Genomic DNA, 24,256 nt, shown 5'->3' with positions numbered 1-24,256 from the left:
GATGATGAAAACCAGGTTCAGGGCCATCTTCTTACAAGTGCTGGAGGTGCATCACACATTTGTACCTCATGTAAGTAGTCACTCAACAGGATTTTTTTTAGAATACTAAGGAGTACAAATTTTTCTGTTTTTTTTTTTTACCATTTTATTTCAGGTAATAACAGCCTGTGGTGTCTTCCACAATATCTGCCTTGGGACTGGTTACATCATGGCCCCAGAAGATGAGCTTGAGGAGGATCTAGTGGAGGATGAGGAGGGGAATGGCTTGGGGACAGTCAGTGGTGCTTCCTGGCGGGATCAGCTGTCTGCAGAAGTGTCTGCCCTGGAGGAGGTCCCACCTGACCACAACTATCTTGGGGTAAGACTTCTCTTGTAAAAATAAGGTTGCAAAGTCGTATTTTGTATGCCCTGTGTTTTATACTTGCCTCTTTCTGAAATCATCTTAGTGACATGGCAGCCGTTGATTGAGTCGGCCCTGAAAACCCTGTAGATGGATGATGTGGTAAACAGTGGAAATATGCATCACCCAACACACTCAAGACCACCCCTGATGATTTCCCACTGACAGAGGATACCAGGGTATTTTTTTTTTGTGGCAGCCCATCCAGGTCCAGCAGGACCGCCAGAGACTCCCTGCTCAGCTGTAACAAAAAAAAAAAAAAGTATATAGTAGATTTGAAAAAAATCAAAAGAATGAATTATTAACTTTATGGTTTGTATTGTTGCATGTTTTGTAAATAGTTGCTTTGTAAACATATTACATATATATAGTACCTTTTTATGCATTTAAACTGAAAAAAATACTGTTAGAAAATTTGGGCATCGCGTTGTTGACCCAAATAGATTTCAATTTCTCCACATTAAATACCTAGCTATTATTTATTTAACACTGTTTCTTCTCTTTATTTCCCTAAATCAGTCTAGACCCCTGTATGTCAGGATGAACCTGCATGTTCCTGTGCTGGACAGGTTTTTCAACCAGGAGGACACACGTCCAGAAGATGAGGAGGAGAATGGCTTGGGGACAGTCAGTGGTGCTTCCTAGTGGGTCTGCAAAGGTGTCTGCTCTGGAGGAGGTCCCACCTGACCACGACTATCTTGGGGTAAGACTTCTTATTCATAACCAATAAATGCAAACGTAGTTAATACTTTATTTTAATTAATTTCATTTCTCAATCACTTTATTCAGTAGAGAGAACAGCCTGTCCATTCTTTCCCTGCTGTCCTGTGCTCTCCTCTCCTCTGCCTCTCTCTACAACCTCATACTTTCTTTTTTAAGCTCTAGAAGCTCATCCTCTCTCTCTCTCTCTCTCTCTCTCTCTCTCTCTCTCTCTCTCTCTCTCTCTCTCTCCCTTTTCTCCTTCTTTCTCTTGCCACTGGCTGCCTTTCCTCCTCCTCACCCGTTGCTGCACTTGGAATGCCTCTGCCCCAACACCACATCCATGAAGACAAACCATGGCCACGTTGCAGCAGTTGGTTTCCCACTAACACCCTCTCCTGACCCTGGATACTTGAAGTCCTAAGGTATAGGAAATTACCAACAGCAGCAACAGCACAACAAATTAAGATCACATGAACATACCTTGTATTTTTTTTAATCATACTATTTTTTTGCCGTTTTTTTTCCCTTCTAGAGCAGACCCATTTTCTTCAGAATTGTTCTAATCACAGAGAAAAAGTAAGAGAAACAGGAAAAACATATCGATCATGTTAACACTGGGATGCAAACACAGCAAGACAGGCACAATATCACCTATTAGAACACGTATGTCAAAACTTTATTGTAAACTGCTATGCCCTGTACACAGAAAAAGAAAGTCACATTTTTAATTATACTATCAGTGTGTAGTTGATGGTTTGTATGTACTGTGTTGATGCAAAACAGAAATTTTAAGAGTTTTGCAAGATGGTTGAATGATTTTACTACATGTAGGCTGTTGCTGGCTTACCTCCAAGCCACACTCACTGAATTTTTGGCTCCGGAGAGCAGACCATCATTTGCCCCCCGCAGTCTTTTAATTTACTCTGTCCACTCCTTGCTTCCTAAAACAAAACGAAACGTTGGCGTAAGTTTTGCTTCAGACCATATTCAACTCAGTTTAAACCCAATTACATTTAAAAGTGTACTCTTTAGCCGTTGTTCGTTCCTCTGCTGACGCCGCCATGTTCTCAAATCCTTGCTGGCACACAGTGAACCTCGGGATATGTTGGCTGGCGAAGGCAGAGAACTTGTAGAGAGGAGAATTACCACTCTGTAATGTCTTCTGGGTTTCTGAAACGCAAAAGGGAGCTCCCGAGTGAATCAAAAATGAATGGGTTAACATAGAGCATTTGAGCAAAAATCATAGTTTATAAATGCTTAAACATTTTAAATATAAAATAATATTCATTTCCTGAACACTGAATAGCATAAAACATTTAAACACTGCTGTTATATTTTTAAGACCTTTCAAACTCGAATTATGGGAGTTGTATTGAAATATATGGTTAACATTTCTTTACTTTTTTAGTCAAATACATCCTTCTACTGTCTAAAATTAAAGGCATATGATAAGGAACTATTTTAACTTTTCGTTTTTAGCCGTTGAGCTCCATTTACTCCCATTCATTGAGGACTCATCGCGGGCGCTCTCTGGCCTTTTGCAGTCCTGTTTTTTGATATAACGGGGGAAATAGGAAGTGGCCAGGCTCCTCATAAACCAGCTCTGGCAAAGGATCCATCAGTTGGATCCTTCGTTGCCATGGAAAAGGAGGACACATTTCTTGGCTGCATATAAAGGAGCCTTTGAAATTGGACAGCCTAGTCACGCTGCTGTGATGCAGTCGGCCTTCAAACGCAGCCTACAAAGAATGCAGCCCCTGAATTGGGACGCAGCTGTAGCCAGCTGAAGAGCCGTAATTGTTGATATGTGACGTGGTGCCGTAAAGCGTTATGCAGTTCTTGCAAGAGGTTTCATTCCCACTCCTTCAAAGTTACATAATGCTGTAGCAGGCGTTTCGGGTGGAGTGGCAGCGACAAAGACACCATTCTCTCTATTATTAGTCAGTGTACCATCAAAGCTATTATTTTATAGTAAAATTGTTACATAATGTTGCTTTAACATCTGTAAAATCAGTCATATGTAATCACCAGTGTTTTTTTACATACTCAAGTCATAAGTTTTTGGATTCCCTTTGTGAGTAGCCTTATACAGTGACTGGTTAAGAGAGATTTTACCTTAAAAGCCTGAATACAGTACTGTTCACAAACTACAGACTGTTATTGTTCACGAAGATTAATCTGTAGGTATCAGATGTTAGTAATAATCAAAACATCCTTTTCTGCATACTTGCACTTATTTTAAGATTTACAATGAAAGCCCTGAGAAAATATTTAACTGTATTTCAGTTTAAAGTATCTGTAGTCTATTAATATTATGTTTGTATTGAGATTGGGTGAAAAGTAGGTCCAGTGTATTGCTGTGATTAATAATGTAATTAGAGCCAGTTTAAGGGAAGCCTGGCCACTTTTTTGCCAAAATTTTTTAAAAGGTTATATGTTAGATGGCACCTGCAAGTAAGTCCTCAGTGAATGGGGTTGAATGAATGGATCTAATAAAGTGAATCTAAACAGTTTCTAGTAGGACAAAGAAAACTGTATGCTATGACAAAATAAAAAGAACAGTTCTGGTATTTTCCAGTTTTTTAAGGCTTAATTGGTTGGTGAGCTGATCAGCTCATTGGATGATAAAAGCCGTTTGCACGCAGTAACATCATGAATATACATAACCACCATGAGAAGGCAGACCCTCCCAGCTTTTGCCTTTCCAAGCGTGCCACCAGACTTGAGCTATTGGGCACGAGAGGACCATTTGAGAGAAGCTCCCATTCACTTCCATTTATTTTTGGGCCGATTTCAGTCAAAAAAATAAAGGCACATCTGAGCTGTTTTAAGTTATCATACAGCCCCCTTCTACAGAAACTGTCTTGTTATTTGATTCACTGACAACCTGTCAATCACTTTATATCTTTCAAATTAATGATTTTCTGTGACAGTATGTAAAATGATGTGATAAAGCTGTAAAGCTTGATGTGTGCTGTTCTGCTTAAAAAAGGAAGTCCTATTACTGGTTCAAAAGTGCTGAAAAATATGAAGAGTGTTTAAATAGTTTATGCTGTTCTGTGTTCAGAAAATGATGGCTATTTTTTCATGATTAAGCATTTGTTTTATGAATTTGCATAGAAGCTCTGCATTAACCCATTCATTTTATACTTGCTCTGCAGCGCCCTCTGGTGACTGACAAACGTGAAAGACATTTTGGAGTGACAATTTCAGGCCCCCAGCTTTTGCCTTCCAAAGTGTCTTTGGAAGTGAGCTGCATGGGCACCAGAGGACCAATTGAGAGAAGCTCATCACTCATCTCTTCTTCTGCCCAGCTGGTTTCAGTGCCAAGTTTAGTAGGGTGTTCTGTACCAAATAGACACAACTGATGTTTTGGTTACATCGGTCAATCAAATCTAGATCTTCTGTTAGCTGTTAGTTAAAACCTCAAGAACTGAGCAGCTTTTCAAAATTGCCTTTTGTCTCCTAAAATGGGTGGACTGTGTATAAAAAGCTTTGTAATTCCTCCACAGTTGTCTAATATTGGCTGAGGCTGCGTTATACTTTCCCCAATGCTAAACCGCAGGATTGCTGTCTACTGTTATGTTAGAAAATCTGTGGTAGCACCACAGAGGCAGGAGTTGATAAGAGCGTCTCCCCAGTTTGCACCCTGCTTTCACAGTATATTATGAATTCGGCACAGTTGAATAATGCAAGAATTAATGCAAAATGATAAAAAAAAGATAATTTGAACTAATAATGTACATTTACCTGGGGAGCTAAAGCCCCCCTAAAACTGGCCTAGTGACACCCCTGGCTGACAGTCTACACTTTAATAGCCATCATATTGTTTGACTACACAAATATGGGATTTATAATATGTATAACTCATGGTGGTTCTTTTTCTAAAAGTAACTCTTAGCAAAACATTCAGCGTATTTCTATTTTGATAAATAACTGGGTCAAGCACAGACTGCAGCTTGTCTGGTACAAATAACAGCACTGTAGAAATCTACTTGCTCAAAATGAGATTGAGGTTAGAGCTACATTGTTACAGTCTACTTCACTACTGGGTGGGTTGTAACAGTAAATGGAGTAGGTTGCAACAGTAATAGATTTATTATTCATTATTTATTAAATAGTTATTTTGTTCCTTATCAGTTATATTCATGAGATACATTTTTCATCTTTTCTTTTCCCTTCCCTCATTTCAGTTCAGTCACATTAAATTTAAAGCAGGAAACTGAAAGTAGCAAAAACATTGAGTAAATCATGGTTGTTGTGCCAAGGCCTTAAACGGAAATCCAATGATTTCTAAACATTTTAGCCTAATTCAGCTGCTGATATGTAGGCAAAATCATTCAGAATTGTTTGGTGCACTCTAGAAAGCATTTTGTCGAAAACAGGGTAATTTGGTTCTTTCAACAACACGGCTGGATCACTATTAGACAGAGCACACTGGATTAATATAATCCAGCATGGGTTGTCATTTAACTAGACAAGCCTATTAATGGGTACTTATCATAATGCTTTCATATAATCATTCCTGCAAAAGTATTATTTAAATAAATATGAATGTAAATAAAACGAAATGAACACATTTTAAACACATTTTAGTAAACGAAGCACCCAAAACAAAAACAATTTGCTCTTTCCCAAATAAATAAATAAATAAATAACTGAGCTAACTTTATTTTATCAAGAGGTGGGGCCATAGTATTGACACCTCAAACTTTTGGAAGAACTTCACCATGTTTGTTCCAACCTAAAATAGAGATAAGACATGCAGAAGAAAAGGTGGAGGGAGTATAATATCTGGAGGTATAGAATAGCACAGTGGTTAAAAGAGTAGGAGGACAGTTACATTATTAAATGCTGTTACATGCTGAACAAACATTCAACATTCAATTGCAGGTCCTCTCAAACCTGGCATTTATCTGGGTGTGGAGTTCTACTACAGTTGCCATCAGAATCTGGGTTGGGGTTAACCTTAAAATACATGCGCCTTCTTTGATTATACCTGACCTGTAACCGTGTGAAAGCCAGTCAGTTCTGCCAATATTTAATATTACATTAATTTAATCAAGGAAAATATTAATTGCAGACAAAATCACAATAAAAACTGACTTTATATGCAAGAGTCTTTAAACAAGTAAACTCTAACTTTATTTATTTCCTTCTTAGTTATTTTATACTGATAAATGTGTGCACTTAATCTTCAAGTTGCATTTTCCATTCTTTTTTAGACCAAGAGGGGGCCCCCTGTGACAGTGGGACTACAGACTCATTGCAGTGGTCTCCAATCCTATCTGCAAATATTCTTATATAAGTACACAAAACCTCAAGTTTTGGGTCAGAGTGACTTTTTTTCTTATAAAAATGGGGCCACCAACTGGAAATCAAGTGATTAGTTGCTTCAACTGTCGGTTCTTTATTGTATTAGTGGTTAATCTATGACACAAAGCCTTCAGTTCAGCTCCTGAAGTCCAAAACAATGGTAGCTTGGTTGTATTTGCTGGCTGATAATTTCAAACTTTTAACCATAAAGGAGAACCCTACGCTGGCCACTTGTGAATTTTTTTGTGATTTTAAACATCTGATATTTTGATATAAACTGTTATGGCTGTATTGATTAAAAAAAACCCAATAATGCTGTGGGTCCACCAGACCACTGAATAACAAAGACACCACACAAGGGTTAAGTCTGAATTACTAAACAGGAATTCCACCAATCAAGATTTCAAAATTTCAGCAAAATGAATGGAGAAGATGTAAACAAAGTCGGCCCAATATGACTGAGAGCAACTTCTTATATAAGTACACAAAACCTCAAGTTTTGGGTCAGAGTGACTTTTTTTCTTATAAAAATGGGGCCACCAATTGGAAATCAAGTGGTTAGTTGCTTCAACTGTCGGTTCTTTATTGTATTAGTGGTTAATCTATGACACAAAGCCTTCAGTTCAGCTCCTGAAGTCCAAAACAATGGTAGCTTGGTTGTATTTGCTGGCTGATACATTTCAAACTTTTAACCATTTTGTTTCCATTTAAAAGTTAACAATGAAATAAGAGCATTGCTTCGGTATGTGTTTAGACACAAGCATGAAGATTCTCTGAAATAAAAATGTATTTTTTATATGATATGTATTTTGTTGTTCCCAGAAATCTTTAGCTGTTTCCTCAAGGCCTAGAAGGCTCCGAGGGTTCCCTGTAAGTATCTAGATATTAGCCTTCGTACTTGGAATCACAGTGAAAAGAAAATAAGTGATGTCAATCATCTCTTCCTCTTGCCAGTCTGTTAAAGGCTCTGCTAAACGTAGATGTTTTTGTTTCTGTTTAGACACACTGAATCAAATCTAGATCTTCTTTTAGCTTTCTAACTCTGCAACAACACTGCTAAGCACAAGAAACAACAGAGCAGCAAATTGCTTTTTGTTCTTTAAATTTGTGGGCAGTGTATAAAAAGGACTATAATTCCTTGCCAACTCTGACATTCTGCACTTTAACCTCAATGTAATTGTTTCACTTCAAATCCAGTGTGTGAGAGCATGCAGCCAAAAATCACTACATATAATGAGCCCACAGTATACTGTAATAGAGGCTGGTAATGTCTCCCTGTAGAATATGTTATAAGAACATTTTCTGACATCTTTTTGTCTTTAGAATCAAACTTTTGCTTTACTCAAAATAAGTTATAGAGAATAATGACCAAACAGCTAAAGTGGGAAAAGGGGTTTATTTGTTTTTTTGCTGTTTTTTTTTTTTTTGCTGTTTTTTGTTGGAGGGGGGGGTCAAAGAAAATATTTGAAGCAATAATAGAAAGATGAGAGAGAGAAAGAGCAAGGAGGAACTTGTGTGTCTTAAAAAAGTACTGCTTTTGCTGCTGTTGGAATGCAGACTGGAGGCTGTAGGTTGATGTTTTCTTTTAAATTGTGTACACAGAGCTGAAGGTTTTTGATGTTGATGAAACTGGCAGTGAGGGTTCACCAGGCACTGCTGTTGGAATACAGACTGGAGGCTGCAGCTTCTGGATGTGTCTCTGTAGATGAAGTACACAGGTGTTAACTGCTGTGTTTCTAGAACTGCCCAGAGAAGTCAGTCAATAGTGCATTTGGGATGAACAGTTTGTTCTTTTATAGATAGTATTGTTCTTGCAGTTATCGCTACTGCAACATTAAAGCACTTGTTTAACCCTTGTGTGATGTTGGGGTCTGTGGGACCCATTTTCAATGTTTACCAAAAGACCAAATTTATTATTATTTTAACCTCAGATTCCTTGGCCTTTGCTCATTTTCTGTGAAGAACATATAAAAGAACACATTTTTAGTGACTTCACACTACACATTTATATTACACATGTGGTGTTGGGGTGAACCCATGAAGAATTAAAGTGCGGAGGTGCTGTGTCCCTTCACTCTGTTCTCCTCCTGCATGGCCTGCTGTTAGCGTGTGTTTCTGTGTCTGTGTGTGTGTTTGTATATCGTTGTCCAATGAAAAACTTGTATCTCCATTTTCTGCGATTTGTATTTTTCTGCATCATTTGAGCTCAGCAGTTGTCTTTTACATTGTGTGAAGATTTCATGATGATTGGACCAATAGAAACGCTCCTAAATTGCTTAGAATAAAAACTTTTTCCATTAACTTACATTGAAAGTAAAGAAAGTTTTTGACCTCTCCTGTAAACAGTGACGATATGTGTGTGTGTGTGTGTGAGGGTGGACAACATGGACAGACTGCTGACTGGCCACAGCTGCTAAAGGAGAACCCTACGCTGGCCACTTGTGACTTTTTTTGTGATTTTAAACATCTGATATTTTGACATAAACTGTTATGGCTGTATTGATTAAATAAAACAATAATGCTGTGGGTCCATCAGACCACTGAATAACAAAGACACCACACAAGGGTTAAGTCTGAATTACTAAACAGGAATTCCACCAATCAAGATTTCAAAATTTCAGCAAAATGAATGGAGAAGATGTAAACAAAGTCGTTCAGAGTGGATTGATGTTAAATGGTCCATTCAGTCTGAATGGTTCACAGTGATGGTAAGAGGAACTAAATGCCTGAAGTGTTTATTCTCCCTCACAGACAGTTATTAAATGAAATGATTATTATTACGCTGCCTGACGGCTGAGAGTGTATTTTAGTTTGAGAACATTTTTAGCCTAAAAAGTATTTTTAAAATTCATTAATGGTGGAGAGGTACATGCAGGACATGTGGGGCAAAATAGACCCCAAAGAAAACTTACATGTCACTATTTTACCTTCATCAACATTACATATGAAAACAAGACACATGTAGGTTCACTAGTGTTTAGATTGCATTCAATTTCTATATTTGTGTTATAATGAACCACTGTAAAGGAATCTGAGTCAGTGTGCTTCTCTACAATTTCACATCAAGCCACTCTGAATGACTTTGTTGACATCTCAAAGATGATTATGCAGAACTCATTCATGTTTATCGTATTTCAGTAATAAGCATATCATTTCATTCCGATATTGTCATATGACCACAGTAATATATCACAGAAGCACTGCAGCAGTACAATGCCAATGGAGTTTATAGTACCGAATTATGGATAATCATAACAAAACCAAAGATAAAGATAAACCTTATGTTCACAGTGGCGTCAGTTACAACCACTTTTCTGAATCAAACTCATCACATCATCACAGAATCTCACCTTCATCATAGAATGCAGCTGTGGGTGATGTCTGTACCCAAGTGAGGTGTAGGTACAGCTTGGTGGTGAATACTCATTTTCAGCTGTTGGAAAAAAGCATGTGTGGGATATAACAATACTTTCAAATGAAAGGTGACCATCTACACTTTAACTCTGGTAGCTTTTGTGAATAAATTCCAAATCTACTTACTCTCCAAACTTGGAGCTCACCATGATCATTTGAAAAGGCAATAAAAGGAAATATTCAAAAATATCTGCTTGAAAGCTAAACTTATTAAAATTATGAATGCAGTGCTGTGATTACCTGGAAAACACACAAGATTCCTCCTTGGGCAGCAGCCAGATGTGATGAAGTTGGAAGAGGTTTAACAGACCACTGATCAGCTCAGTAAGCCAATATTCTGTCTAACCTGGCATTTAGAAACAGTGCCAGACAGTTGTTTTTAAATTCACTTTTTTATTTTGAAAACAGATTTTTTACAAATATATGTTTGTTATATTGCAATATTTGTATTTATATATATATATATGTATATATATATATAAATTATTTTATTTATTTATTTTTATTTTATTTATTTTTTGCTTTTTTAATATATGTAAGAATATGTAAGTTTTAAGAATTAATAAAACTTAATACACACAAATATATAAAAAAGAGAGCTCAGCCATTTGGGAGGAGCTCAGAGTAGAGCCGCTACTCCTCAACATTGAGAGGACAAGTTATGGGAAAATGGGAATCACTGATCGTTGAAGAGGCCCAGGGGTTTATCTCAGGATCAATTTCTGAACAGCGGCCATACTTTAGTTTATGACTATCATTAAAGAAGATGCCTAAATATGTGCCCACCCACTTCCCATTACAGAATACAGGTGAGCCACTGTCACCATCTCTGCCTGCTTTTGACACTACAAATTCAGAATGAAGCATTTGGGACTTCATATGTGAATATGGGCGAATGACTTTGCACTCCTGCTTTTGGAAATGGCCTGAATCTGTTAATGTATAAAAATATACATGGTCATTTTCATTAACTTTACCAATCTGGTTTTGTAGACCATCACCCAGAGGATTAGTATTTCCAAGCAGTTTAAGAAAGGCCTGATCTCTGTCTGGGTACGTGTTGCAATATTTTGTATACTCAGCTTTGTAGACCAGAAAACCTTCTGAAAAGGGGAAGATAATATGTATTTCAGAGTCATATTGATCTTTAAGAACGTGCCAGGCAGTCAGGACGTGACCGTTTCCATAGAAACATCCACTTCCTATGGTTATTTTGTTTTCTTTATAGTTTCTAATTTCTATAGTGCAGGGTATTTCATTTGCTAATAGCAGATCATTTGGAATCGATTTAGTAATTTTTCCTTTTTGATAAACAACTGGGCCAAGTATATTACGCAGAGTTTCACAACAGAGTTTAACTGATTCGGTTGTGTTAGTGGGTAAACTACAGTATGCATTCATATATTTGTAAAATTTCAGCTTTAAAAACCAAATGTTAATTGTTAAAACATGGAACAAAAATTTGTCCATCCATTTAAAAAATTGCAAAATATCAAAAAGCTGATCTTCAGAATTGGTTTTAAGTGTGCACACCTGTAAAAGAAAAAAAAAACTTTTATTTTTCAAAGTACTTTTTGTTAAGAATCTGATTCGTTCATTAGTGCTACTGGAAAGGGGGGAAAAGGCATGATTTCTACAGCTGAGCCAATTATTACCAGAGTGAAAAAGAAATGGTTTTATGGTTACTCAAAAGTCTGTCAATTATAGTGTGGAAGAATGAGGGCAATATTTCGATACAGTAATATGACAATTTATCTAGTCTATGCTAAATACATGTATAGATATGGATAGCTAGTTGACTGGGACAGCAGAATCACTTCCATATACTCGCACAAACAGCTCAAGCTGAAGTCTGTCTGTCTGGTAGTTATCTATGCAGAAGCAGCCTATTTACAATGTACATGTTTAGTTTCCCAGGTGAGAATAAAGTCACCAGTAAGTTGTCAGTTGGTACAACTGAATGCAAACTAGCATGGGATGTTGATGTGTAACACAGATGGTAGGTCAGAATACGGGTGAAGGATAAAAAGTGTAATCTGATCTGTGTTTCTATTCTCACAGAAGGATGATTGAAAACTGAGACATGTTAGAAGCTCTATAGATGAAGGTTAAGGCCAAAAGAGTTTACATTAATAGCTAATTCAAGACACAGAACTTTAAAAAGACACTCACCCCTTCCATCTTCATTACTGTTCTTTGGCTGCTACAAAGGAGAATACGCAGCTCGGCTGTTTATAAAGGCGGCCAGCCAGTCATCTTCCAGTGGATGGGCGGGCAGAAGGAGAACAGATGACTAACTTGTTGTTTTACTTCAGTCGTGTTTCTATGGGCTTCTTTGCTTTTGAGAATTTCTGAAGGGGCCTCTAGTTGTGGCAACTGTTTAAAGGAAAAAGCGAATGACTGCTTAATGAATGATTTTCTTTTTCTGAACAGTAAAGCATTTGAACATCAGTCCTATATTTCTCCCAAACTTTAACTGTAATAGTGGTTAAACCACACAGACCTTGGATTTTTCCATCATCTTCACCAAGAGTGCCAGTAATGTCAACGATGAAAACGATGAGTATAGTGAAAACAGATTCAGCAAAGTCAGCCCTTGTGACAGTGTTGTGACTTAATTTAAGGGAAATTCTATCAGTTTTTAACAATTTTTGCATAAACAGTTAAGATGTGACCAAAGTAATTCAGAGCAGGCTGATATGAAATACTCCTTCCTAGAGAAACTTCTCAAGTCAGAATTGTTCACAATATTGGTGACGGAGCCAGAAGCCTGAAGTGCTTAATGCATATAAAAGCAACCTCACAGAAAATGATTATATGAAATGATCACAGATATGTTGTGTGGGGCCTGAGACATTGGTTCAACATAGTTTTGATTAGGTTTTGGCCTAAAACCTATCTTAGAAATAATTAGCATTATTAGTGGAGAGGTACATGCAAGGTGCTGTAAGCAAAAAAGGACCCAAAGAAAATATATTTGTTGAGATTCACCACTATTTTACCATCATCAATGACAAGGACTCAGAGGACACATGTAGGTTCACTGGTTGTTTTGTATAATAAATAAAATGGCTTTTTGTTCTCTGGAGACACTGCAACTCCTAGTTCCTACCACAGCCATTGTAAAGAAAATCATCAGTGAGTTTGTCTGTAATGCAGCACTTCAAATCAAATCTCTCTGAATGACTTAGTTTCACCGATTAAATTATGCAGAAGCTTTGACAAATCAGTGGAATTTCCCTTTAAAGGGCAAAAGAAAGCTACTAGGGATGCTCTAACTCATTCGACCATGCTGTGTTCATTGATATGTTAAAGCTCAAAGCAATTCTGAATACTCTCTGGGTATGATCATGGTTATCACCTATCACATATGAACATTAAAGAAGGGATGTGTAGCATCCTCTGTTCAATAGAGAACATTACTGTCGTAAAACAGGCTTGACTTGATTAACGCCATTTTAAGTTTCATTTCATGGCATGTGGAGGAGTAATCCAACAGGAAATCACAATCGGTTAAGAACCTGTTACCACACATGGTTTTGGTTCCCATCCATCTTGCTTCATTCCTTTCCAGTTACAGTGTAGTTCTTCTGACGCACAAATACGCTTATCCTACAAGACTTGACATGCTTACTGATGTGCAACAAACTTGGTAACATATCTACTTGTTCATAAAGATGTTTTAAGTTTCTAAATCTAAAATCAAAGTGGAGCAACTGGGAAGAAAAGGATCATTTAGTAAATTTGCACAGCGTAGTAACATAAACTGTGGCCTAGTGCATTATTTTGTGTGTTGCAGTAGAAACATTTTTAACAGTATGGTCTGAAAATGATCTGAAAACTGCAAAAAAGATTTTGTCAGTCATTCATTCAATGGGTTTGAATGCACTTGGGTAATCCTATAATGGAAAAACTCCAGGTCTGTATGAGTCAGGCAATAATCAGATTTCTACTTCCCAACCAGTCAAAATCAAACTTCCTGCAGCTTTTTTTTAAAACATGGAGTCACTTTATTGACAAATATGAATATACATCCTCTAGATAATAATGTTCAAATTCTTCAATTAGTCAAGCATGTAGTGCCAGCATTGGACATGTGACTGAAAAAGCCGATTACTGACCTAAATTCCAGGTCGAAATTCTAGAAATCTAAGATCTAAGGCATAAGAGTTTACATGTCCACTTGAATAATCAGATAACTGTTGAAATGATTGTATTACTGGTGTGCATGGAAACACACTCATTGAAATGCTTCATGTATACAATTTTTTGTTGCTAAGAGTTCGGCTCCAATACAATTGCTTTCTGTAAGATCCTTCACAGAAAAGGTAGATTTGATACCGACCTATATATAACTTATCACTTGGAGGGGACAGTGAGGAGAAGATTTTGTGGTGTGAAAATGTTTTTGAAAAGTTTGAACATAATGTACATTAATATTGGTGAATGATTGCTTTGTCTGGCTACAAGCTTTGGTGCAGACCTGTGGTGTAGTGTCATTTTTGTTGTTGTTAGCCATATAGCTTTTATCATGCTAACTAGCAAGATAGCAGAGTAATGTGATGAAAGTTTGCAACCTAAAGCCTAGCAAATCAAATGTTATGGTTTTGAAACATTAAGCATTTGAAAGTAGTTTACAGCTTACAAACAGCTTTGTCTTCCATTTTTTGGAGTTTGAAAAGACAAATTCTGCTGCCAGTTGACATTTTTACTTGATTCCTCACTCTTCCGAGGGCTCGTCCAATGAACGGCCATTAAGATGGCGTCAGAGATTGTCTCGGGGGGAAAGGACGAAGGCATGTTAAAACCAATACTGAAACGGGTGATAGGTATAGTAACCAGCACAAGTAGTTACAGTTTATCTAAAACACAATGTATGTCTCAGTGGATTGACTGAAACTTGGTGCTGTGAATGTATTGCACTGAAACGCCATGTTTGTGTCTGTGAGATTGTGGTCATGTATAGTGTTGGTCCATTCACAAAGGTGTCATTTCTCAAAATGTGCCAACTGCCAGAATTATGTCAGGTAAGGTGGGGAACTGGTACCTCTTCTGAGAAATCACAGTATTACACAAGGGCGCTGGCTGGTATGTAAATGATCAGCTCAGCAAAGTAGACAGGCAGGTTTTAGGTTCATCACAGGACACAATAACGCTCATGAGTTTTCATTTTCACAGAACTTCAGTTCTCAACCAGCATTTCTTTATGAAGCTGTATTTCACAAAAGATTTTTTATTATTAAAATTAGGACATTGAACAATCATGGTGTAACATGTGATGGGTTACCATGTGTGAAAATAGATTTCATCGCTTCTGGGGGATGAAACCCCCAGGAACTGCTAGCACTACACTTCAATGCTAACAACTAGTAGCTGTCAGTGTCTTTGCAATGGCATTGTGCAGCTGCCTTCCAAATGCGACTGAAGCTCAGTTTGTTGACAGGCACTTTCATCACAAGGCTGCCTTCTAAGGTAAGACAGCACGGACCATCGAGCTGCTTTCAGGTTCAGCTCCTATTTCGTATGGGCTGTGGTCTATCTATGAAAATAGTTGTAATTCTTAAACGTTCATCAATTTGGATATAAATACCCTCAAAGCTGAAATTCTGCACTCTAAGCTCATTATTTAAATTCAACTCCAATGTAAAATAACAATGACCACTATATCAACATCCAGATACTTACAGAACTGACTGGAATGGTCAGGAACAGAACTAATAACAACAAGGGATCATTCTGCTGAACTGTTTAAAAGTACCGTCATACATGCCATAAATACAAATAATAACACAAAAGTACCAGTATACATACAATTTTACACTTAATGAAGTAATATCTAAAGTGTTTGTAATAGAGCTATGCAAATTGTATTGTACACATCTATTTACGCGTATCTGTATTTATTTGTAATTAAGTTATTTGTAATGCCATATACCTTAAATTTACTTATTCAAAACATGTTACACAACTTTTAACTGACTTGGAATCAGATAAAAAACTGTTTGTTTTCAATGCCCCTATACCTCAGTCATAATATCATTCAATAAAACACAGAAAAATTTACTCAACTGCAGAAAATATGTGTTTCTGTAGTGAAAATTATTAATGTAATACACCCCCATGTGGCCATCAGGAACAGAAATGCAGTCTCACTTCCTGCTCTAAAATGTAGCAGCGTGGCTAAAATAAGGCTCCACCTATGGACTAAAACTCTTTGTTTTTCGGTAGTGGCATGAAAACACAGGACAGCAATTTTTATTTATTTTTTATTTAAAATATTATTTGCACTTTATTTATTTTAGTACTTATTTTCTACTCCTCAATAGAAAGTATTTTATAAATGTTAATTTGCCTTAGGTGTAAATAAATCATAACATAATCCTTGTAAATATTTAAGGTCTGAATACTTTTTTAAAATAGTTTTTACTGTGGTACTGTAGCTTCAACTAATTCATGGTCAAAGATGAACAAGAAGAAAAAGAAAAAAATATGTAATAAACAACATAGATAATAAGACTGAAAGGTGTGGAAAATGTTATGTTTTTATTGGAATACAGTAAGAAACAATATGATTTACAATATAAATGTACAATACAAAAAAAGATCTGAAAAACACTGATGCATCCGGCAATGGAATGGAAACGAATTTCTACTACAAATACTTCTCTAAATAGCTGCATTCTTAAGATTAGTTTTACCCTGATCATGCTTGCTTTGCTGAGCCTTGTTTAAGTATTTTACAATCTAAAACTCTTAAAAGTATATATACAGCAGTCAGTTGGAACTGGTATTCTTTGGAAGGAATTAAAATGCTGTTGCAGGAGGAGGCTGAATCAGTGCTGTCCCCAGCTCACGTAAGCAGGATCTTTTTGGGATTGTTGAGCAGCATCAGCATCAGCCTGTGGCTGGGAGGGCGTGCTATAGGCAAAAAGGTTTTTAGGGGGCCCATTAGCGGAGGGAAGGGGTGAGAGAGTAGTAGGAGGAGGGGAGGAGGGAGTCACCGAGCTGCCACCACTTGGCAGTAGTGTCATGTGTTTCAGACAAGCACATGTACAACCACAATCCTGCAGCAATCTCATTACATCGTTCCTGAATCTCACGCCCACAAGGGCGTACAGAACAGGGTTGAGGCAGCAGCGGACGTATGCCAGGCTGCGGGTGATGTCTTGTCTCATATAAATACTGCCCCAGAGGTCACAGTCTTTTATAACTGTTGTCACTCTGAATGACAGCACTATGGTGTATGGCAGCTGGAAGAGCAGAAAGAGCACCACCAGCGCCACCATGAGGCGTAGGGTCCGCTGCCTCCGCCAGCATTTCCATCCTCCCTGCACCAACACATACCCAATGGTCGTGTAACACACTAGCATGGCCACGCAAGGTATGCAGAAACCAGTGATTTTAGCCACGCCTTCCCACTTTTTCACCCACCCGCTGTCTTTCACCCATATATTCATCTCACACCTCTCCACGCCATCCAACATTCCTTTGCACACAGAGGAGAAGAGGAGCTCCGGCAGGCTGAGGATAACAGAGATTAGCGCCACAGCGATAGCAGACAGCTTGCTGTAGCACAACATGCTCGGACGTAGCCTGTGTGCGGCCCTGGCCCGAACCACAACCAGGTAGCGGTCAACACTTATACAAGCCAGCAGCAGTAAGCCGCCATATGTATTGATAGCATACATGCCACTGTTGAGCTTGCACAGGACATCTCCAAAAACCCAGTCACCATGGATAGTCTCGGCGGTCTGTAGCGGCAATGTTAGCAGCAGCAGCAGGTCGGACAGCGCGAGATAGAAGAGGAAGACGTCGGTCATGCAGCGCAGACGGAGGCAGCGGTAGCGGGCAAAGGTTGCGATGACCAGCACATTCCCGATTACACCAAGGACAAAGACGAGGGGGAGAACCGTGATCTGGACAACCTTGATATACGTCTCCTGCCACGCACTGCCCACACATAGCTCTTCCAAAGTTGTATTGTCTGTAGAAACAGAAGTGTAATCGCTGTAGTCCTCTGTGACAGTGGACGAATCTGTATTACAGTGAAAAAGAGAGAGAAAGCATTTGATTAATGACCTGAGTAGTGACATCACAGGGCACTGATTGATCATTAAAAATGATGAAAAGGCAAAGAATCACCTTAACCTCTTGTTACCTGTAGCCCCTCTGTTGATGCACAATTTGCCTTAGACATCCTTTAGCCCCTCCTCAGTGGTCAATTTCTGACCATGGAAAATTTAAATGATGGACCGCTATCAATTAAGCAGCAATGATGTATGTGTTGAACCAAATAATATAACAGTGGTTCTGTGGTCAGAAACTGACCAATAATGAATGGAGTAGAGCAAAGGTGTCCAATCCTATCCACAAAGGGCTGGTCTGGCTGCAGGTTTTCACTCAAAACAAGCTGAAGTACACCTGATTCCCCTTGTTTAATCAGTTGGTTTCAGTCTTCAAACTTCTGATCAGGTGACCTCCTGCTTTGTTGGAATGAAAACCTACAGCCCCACCGGCCCTTTGTGGATAAGATTGGACACCCCTGGAATAGAGGGTAGCTGACAAACTGTGCATCAAAAGATGGGCTACAGTTAGTTTTTGAACACCTATATAGTGGAACTATAAGGTAGGTGGAATTCATAAAGTGGCCAGTTAGTGATTGCATAAGGTTTTAGTTTCTAATAAAGTGGATAGTGAAAAGGACAGTTCATATATACCACAGTGGTCACCAGCCCTGGTCCTGGAGATCTACCTTCCTGCAGAGACTAGTTCCACACACCTGTTCCAGCGCATAAACTTCTTCAGAAGTACTTGATTGGGCAGTTGAGACGCATTAGTGTTGGGGGACAGGGAGAGGTACCGCCTTGTTAATTTTGTCTTTAAACTTTCTGTTTAGTGACGGCGACTGTTGATTTTGGCGTATCACTGAAGAAAAGTTTTAAAATGTAAATGTTTGGCACAATTATTTTTACAGATACTAATTGTACTGATTTGTGTTATTTTGCCATTGCTTGAGTGTTTATTGTTGATCTATTAGACCCTTAATAACATTTTGAACACCTTAAAACTCAGCAGAAGGAAATAAATAAATGGTCACATTTATTATTTGGAATGATTTAAGGGCTATATGTAAGACACATTACTTGGATCTAGCATAGCAAAGGGCATCATCTGTAAATCACAGCTGAAAGTAAGCAGCACTGGCAGGGTAGCCTCTGTTTCTCTTCAGCTGCAGCTCGACTGCTTGCCTTTAGAAAAGAGTTCCCACAGTGATGGCCACAGCAACACCTTTTCCTACAGCTATTTTTACTCATACCTTGGCTTTAACATAGAAATGAACATTTGTGTACAAGCAGTCATATCAGACAATTTAGGCATTTGTTTTATACTCGTGTTTTTTTTGGATCTCATAGTATTCTGAACTTTAAGGCTACTAATGGTATTAATGGTGAAAACAGCTGGGCTCGGAGTATTGCGCAACAGCACGAACACAGCATATCTTAAACTCTTACGCATGCATTCTTTGTTCTTGTGTTCTTGCGAGTTCAGTCTTGCGAAGTAACTTATCAAGAACATTTTTCTTAAGAACTTAAGTCCATCCTTCTCATTCACTCACTGTTTTCTAATAGAGGTCAGCATATCAGTAGATTCCAGCATTAAAATACAGTATGTTTTCAATATATTACATTGCATATGGTATCAAAACACATGAATTAAAATCAATTTACATAGTACAAAAGTTAGTTACATATAATTTGCTATTTTTTACTATATACTCCAGCAAGTCTGATTAATGCAGATGCCAAAAGTTTGTTTAATGAACTGCTTCAGTACTTCAGTAATTACAGGAATCAGAACAAAATAATGTGGGTCCAGCAGTAGGCCAGCAGCAAAACCGCTGCCCCACTGCTGGCCAAAAATAACCTTACTTGTGGAGTCACTTGTGAAATTAGTGGCCAGGAAGATGTCCAATGAGCCTGCAGAGTTGTTATAGTCTTCCATTGCACTGAAACAGAGAAAGAGCATTTTTGTTTAGTGACAATCCACATGATGGTGTATGTCAGTGGTTCTCAACTGGTGGCTTGCGACTCAAAAGATGTTCTCCCTTAAGACTTTTAAGGTTACAGAAGTTTTAAGGTGCATTTTTCTTTTACTTCCTTCTTATAACTTGTCTGAAACTTGTCATTGGTAGTCTAGCACTAAACACAATATGAAAACCTACAGTCAAATTCAGATTAGCTTAATGGACACTGAAAACGTATATTAAATATGTTTTTGTCTTACAATGAGAACAGAAGAGGGGCCAGAAACCAGTGTGTTTGCTTTGGTGAGGTACAAGCAAATGGCACTGAAAATTAAATTGCTTTGGGTTATGACTTTGGGTGAAATGGTAAAGGTCAATTATGAGTCCTGAGGCAAGAAAAGTTGAGAACCACTGGATATTACATAATAATGGGGTTTAAGAGATGTTCCTCGTACATGTTCACAATCCTAGAAAAGTGGTATAGTATAATAACAAGATGTATTGCCTTTCTATTGCTGCTGTTGATTGGCTTTCTGCAGTACTGGACAAAAAATGTTAAATAAAAATTACTGTATTACATGTCATATAAAGTCATGAAGCATGGGGTAAATGATATTCATGAGAGAGTTGAGGTAACAGCCTCCCATTATATTTACAGCAGAAAAGAGACCTGTCCAGGAAATCTGTCAGTTTTTGTAGCACTGACAGTATATTGTAGTTCTCTCCACCTCCCCTTTTAAATATATGTGCTAAAGCCCAAGTAAAGAACTGCTAAATCAACACAACCACCTCTGAGTATACTAAGAGAGAGAATGGTAAATATATGACACATTTTAATGTGGGTTTTGGTATGGCTTGAAAGTCTCTGGTATAGCAACTAAAAATTGCTGACTGCAGCTTTATCTGATTGTTGCTTGAACAGAAATGATGTCAGACAAAACAATAAATGAATAAACCTGCTAAAACTAAATAACATTTTTAGATTTTTGAGTAAATGAGATTGAGAAGTCTTTACTCCTTTTCTGCATCAATTCTTGTACCTATTTTAGTTAATAGTCAGTACATTTTGGCAAATCTCTGTCAAGTTAGCCTATCATGATGTAGAAATAGTTGCACATCTCTTTTTGCAAATTTGCTCTTGCTATATCGAGTTAGTTTGGAAACAGTGATAGATGGTTTGAGATCCTGCAATACATATGGGATTCTTATCCGGACAGGGATAGTTATTTTATATTTTATGTTTTTTGGACCTGGTCCTTTTGATAATGAACATTTCCCCTGTTTGCAGTTTCTGGGACTGGGGTGTTTGAGGACTTTTGTGTTCATAATTCCTCTTTCCATCAATTCTGACAAGCACAATGCATAAGGTTTTGCAGGGTTTGACTTTTGCTATACATATACATGTGGCTTACTCTTCAGACAAACAACTACTTCTCTAATTCTGTCATTGTCTGTCTTAATGACTCTGAAACATATCTGAAGTGTCTTGACGTTTATCAAAGCTTTTGCAAGCAGGTAAATGTTACTGCCAATCTTGTGCAAAGGGCCTTTTGTGGAACACTTAGAGAGTAGTGATTCATACGATCTTAAATTGTAGCCAATGTTTCTACAACTTGTCAAGGGTTATGGGTGTCTTCACTATAGCTTCTGTTTCAGTTTCCCTAAAAAATAGTCAGAAGAGATTTATTGTCTTTGAAAGGGTTTTGCACTTTAGAGTCAAGGTGGGTTGATGGTGTAAAAGCAGAAAATAAAATGGTATAGAAGACAACAGGCATCAAACACAGCATCCTCCACTGAAATTTATTTTAAGGTTCAATTAAAAGCGAACAAAGTTTGGCAATTTAAAACACCTGACCTGCTCATGTCACAGTATTCAATTAGCAAGGTACTAATATTTAGTTTAGTACACTTTAACTCAAATTTCAATTTCTTGTTCAGTATACAGATCAATGTGATGGATGGCATATGTGCTTTTGGCTATCCAAATAATAATAATAATAATAATAATACGATGCAACATGCAATATACATATTTTCAAATTTGATGTGTTTTCAAGTCTGAGGTCAAGATATGGCTTGAATGTCCCCAGTTAAGCCCCCCAAAAACTACAGAAAAAAGTCCAGGCATTTTTGCATGGGTGCGTGCAACCATGACCTCTCCTCCCTCCCTGTCCACTTTACTCTGATTAGGTGCACCCAGATGCCTAGGTTTTGATCACTGACAGTGGTTTTGACAAAATGGAGCAAATGAGAGACACTTAGAGACAACAAAGGTGGCAGAGGGATTTTTTAAAATTATACCCTTAAAAAAATAAACTTTGTGTGTATTTTGTTTAGAATCTGGAACACACTGAGAGCATATTTTAGTATATTCCATTTACGTCACTCTGCATTTAAGCATGTTGTCGCTGCCAAAAAAGTCTCTCCACTAATTTTTCTACACCATTTGAACTCAGCAGCTGCCATTTACATTGTGTGGCAATTTAATGATGAATGGACTAATAGAAATGCTTCAAATATGCTTGGAATAAAATCTATTTACATTAATTTACAAGATTAAAAACATTTTTGCCTTCTCTTAGAGAATTCTTGGGGATACTTGTATTTCTTTGGACAGTGATGATATGTAGGATGAGGCCAGCTCTAAAGTATTACTTCTTGCTGGCCTTCCGTTTAGCAGCTACAACAATTCAGCTTTAACTCAGGACTATAATTGAAATACAACAGAGAAAATTATAAGCTCTGACTATATTACCTAAAACCAGATATACTGGATATTATTGCCTTAATATGACAAATCCACTGAAAACTAACACCAGTAACATCAGATGATAAATGGAATTTAACCTGGTGATTCCAGATAATTCAAGATTATCCACAGGTTATTTATCACTTCTGAGAAACTGAGGAAACTTGACCCATTTAAAAATATATGCACAAAATGTTAATAACACAATGGCATGTTCTCACACTGCATGTGGGCTTGTTCATTTATTAATACATGGGTAGGACATGCAGAGAGTTTGTTTTGTGTGTTTTTGCCCCCACCAGTCAGTGAAACAAAAAGATGCTTCCCCTTGAAAGGCTTACCTATCTAACAGTTGAACAAAGTACAGGACATGTTCTTGGACTACACAAAGTGTGGTGTTGGGAGTCTTTTACAAGAATAATAAGCCAGATTGTATTGTGTATTAAGTGTCCTTTGTATACGGTGGTGGAAAAAAACATCTCGCAATATCTTCTATGAATTGACAATGGGCAATCCATAGGTGTCTTCTTCCCTTTTATTGTTTTATCATTCTCAATTTCCTTTTAGTTCTCTTAATTTTGAATGTTTCTCTTAAATGTCTTTACTATGTTACGACCATGAAATAATGTTTATTCTCACAGGCCATTTCAAACTCAAATTTGCCAAAGGTGCATTCTATAAGAGTCTGCTCTGTGACTTTTTTACATAATGTGCTGCATGTACACTAGCAACTACAAATGAAATGGTACCAATATAATCTGATGGTTTCTGGGTTTCATTTATGTGGGCTGTTGAAATTATAATGCTACTTCATTTGCTTTGACATGGTATCTGTGGGGAAAGCCCTAAACGATTCTATTTCAAGCCTACTATGAAAATGATTAATCAACAAATAACATAAATTATTCACATTTTATATTGATTATCTCTGTTTTACAGCACATCATGCACCAATTACTGTATTACATGTTGTATTTCTATGATGTAGGGATTGTGCCACTGCTTGTGCCCTATATACTTCTACCAGCCGTTTTCTCATGGCAAAGGGGAACGGGCATCATTAGACCTATATGGTGCCACTTTACTGGTTGTAATGTAAATGTACATCGATTAGCCAAAACATTACAATCGCTCACAGATAAAGTAAATAACATTTATTATCTCATAACAATGTCGCATGTCAACGTCTGGGATATAGTACATGGTAAGTCACATCAATGTGCAAGGGAAACAAAGGCTCTCCCTTCTGCTCCAAAGTAACAGAAAGGCTACCGTGGCAAGTCAGAAATTTTTAATGATGGTTATGGGAGGAATGTGTCAGAACACACAACCCTGGTCCTGGAGTACCCCCTGCCCTGCACATTTTTGTGTTTTTCTGCCACAACACACCTACTTCAGCTCAGAACAGGCTTGCTACAAAGCTGATTATTTGGATCACGTGTGTTTGTTGCAGGGTAAACACTAAAATGTGCAGGGTAATCGGGCTATCCAGGAGCAGGGTTGGGAACCACTGTTATGAGTTATATAAACGGTCGCTTAGGGCCCCTAAGCAACCAGTGTTGATAAAAATACAAATAGGGTGAGTAAGGACATTGCTTAATATGTAAATATCACCTTGGGCCCTCAAATATTGCATGTTGAACATCATTCC

At 37.7% G+C, this 24,256-nt stretch overlaps 1 protein-coding gene and 2 long non-coding RNA genes across 4 annotated transcripts in view; 1 reads left to right on the top strand and 2 right to left on the bottom strand.

Moving 5' to 3' along the window:
* The first annotated feature begins 220 nt into the window (after window positions 1–220).
* Window positions 221–1,006, top strand: LOC118814068. The gene is made up of 3 exons (XR_005007692.1): window positions 221–358; window positions 447–579; window positions 920–1,006. It is a non-coding gene; the product is annotated as an uncharacterized LOC118814068 (long non-coding RNA).
* Window positions 1,007–8,005: 6,999 nt separating this feature from the next.
* Window positions 8,006–12,039, bottom strand: LOC118814060. The gene is made up of 4 exons (XR_005007691.1): window positions 12,005–12,039; window positions 10,073–10,178; window positions 9,769–9,851; window positions 8,006–8,117 (listed from the first exon to the last, which is right to left on the bottom strand). It is a non-coding gene; the product is annotated as an uncharacterized LOC118814060 (long non-coding RNA).
* Window positions 12,040–16,464: 4,425 nt separating this feature from the next.
* ccr10 (chemokine (C-C motif) receptor 10) overlaps window positions 16,465–24,256 on the bottom strand; it is a 28,256-nt gene continuing 20,464 nt past the window's right edge. For both annotated transcript variants that reach the window (XM_036579712.1, XM_036579705.1), the window contains exons 2-3: window positions 19,762–19,838; window positions 16,465–17,867 (exon numbers count right to left, since the gene is read on the bottom strand). In XM_036579712.1, coding sequence (XP_036435605.1) covers window positions 16,666–17,867; window positions 19,762–19,834 — 1,275 coding nt within the window. In that variant the 5' untranslated portion in view covers window positions 19,835–19,838 and the 3' untranslated portion in view covers window positions 16,465–16,665. The remainder of the gene's footprint in view (window positions 17,868–19,761; window positions 19,839–24,256) is intronic.

The sequence above is a fragment of the Colossoma macropomum genome, unplaced genomic scaffold (assembly GCF_904425465.1).
Source record: "Colossoma macropomum unplaced genomic scaffold, Colossoma_macropomum, whole genome shotgun sequence".
Taxonomy (NCBI): Eukaryota; Metazoa; Chordata; class Actinopteri; order Characiformes; family Serrasalmidae; genus Colossoma; species Colossoma macropomum.
The sequence above is the reverse complement of the archived record's forward strand: the minus strand, read 5'-3'. Positions and strand labels throughout refer to the sequence as shown.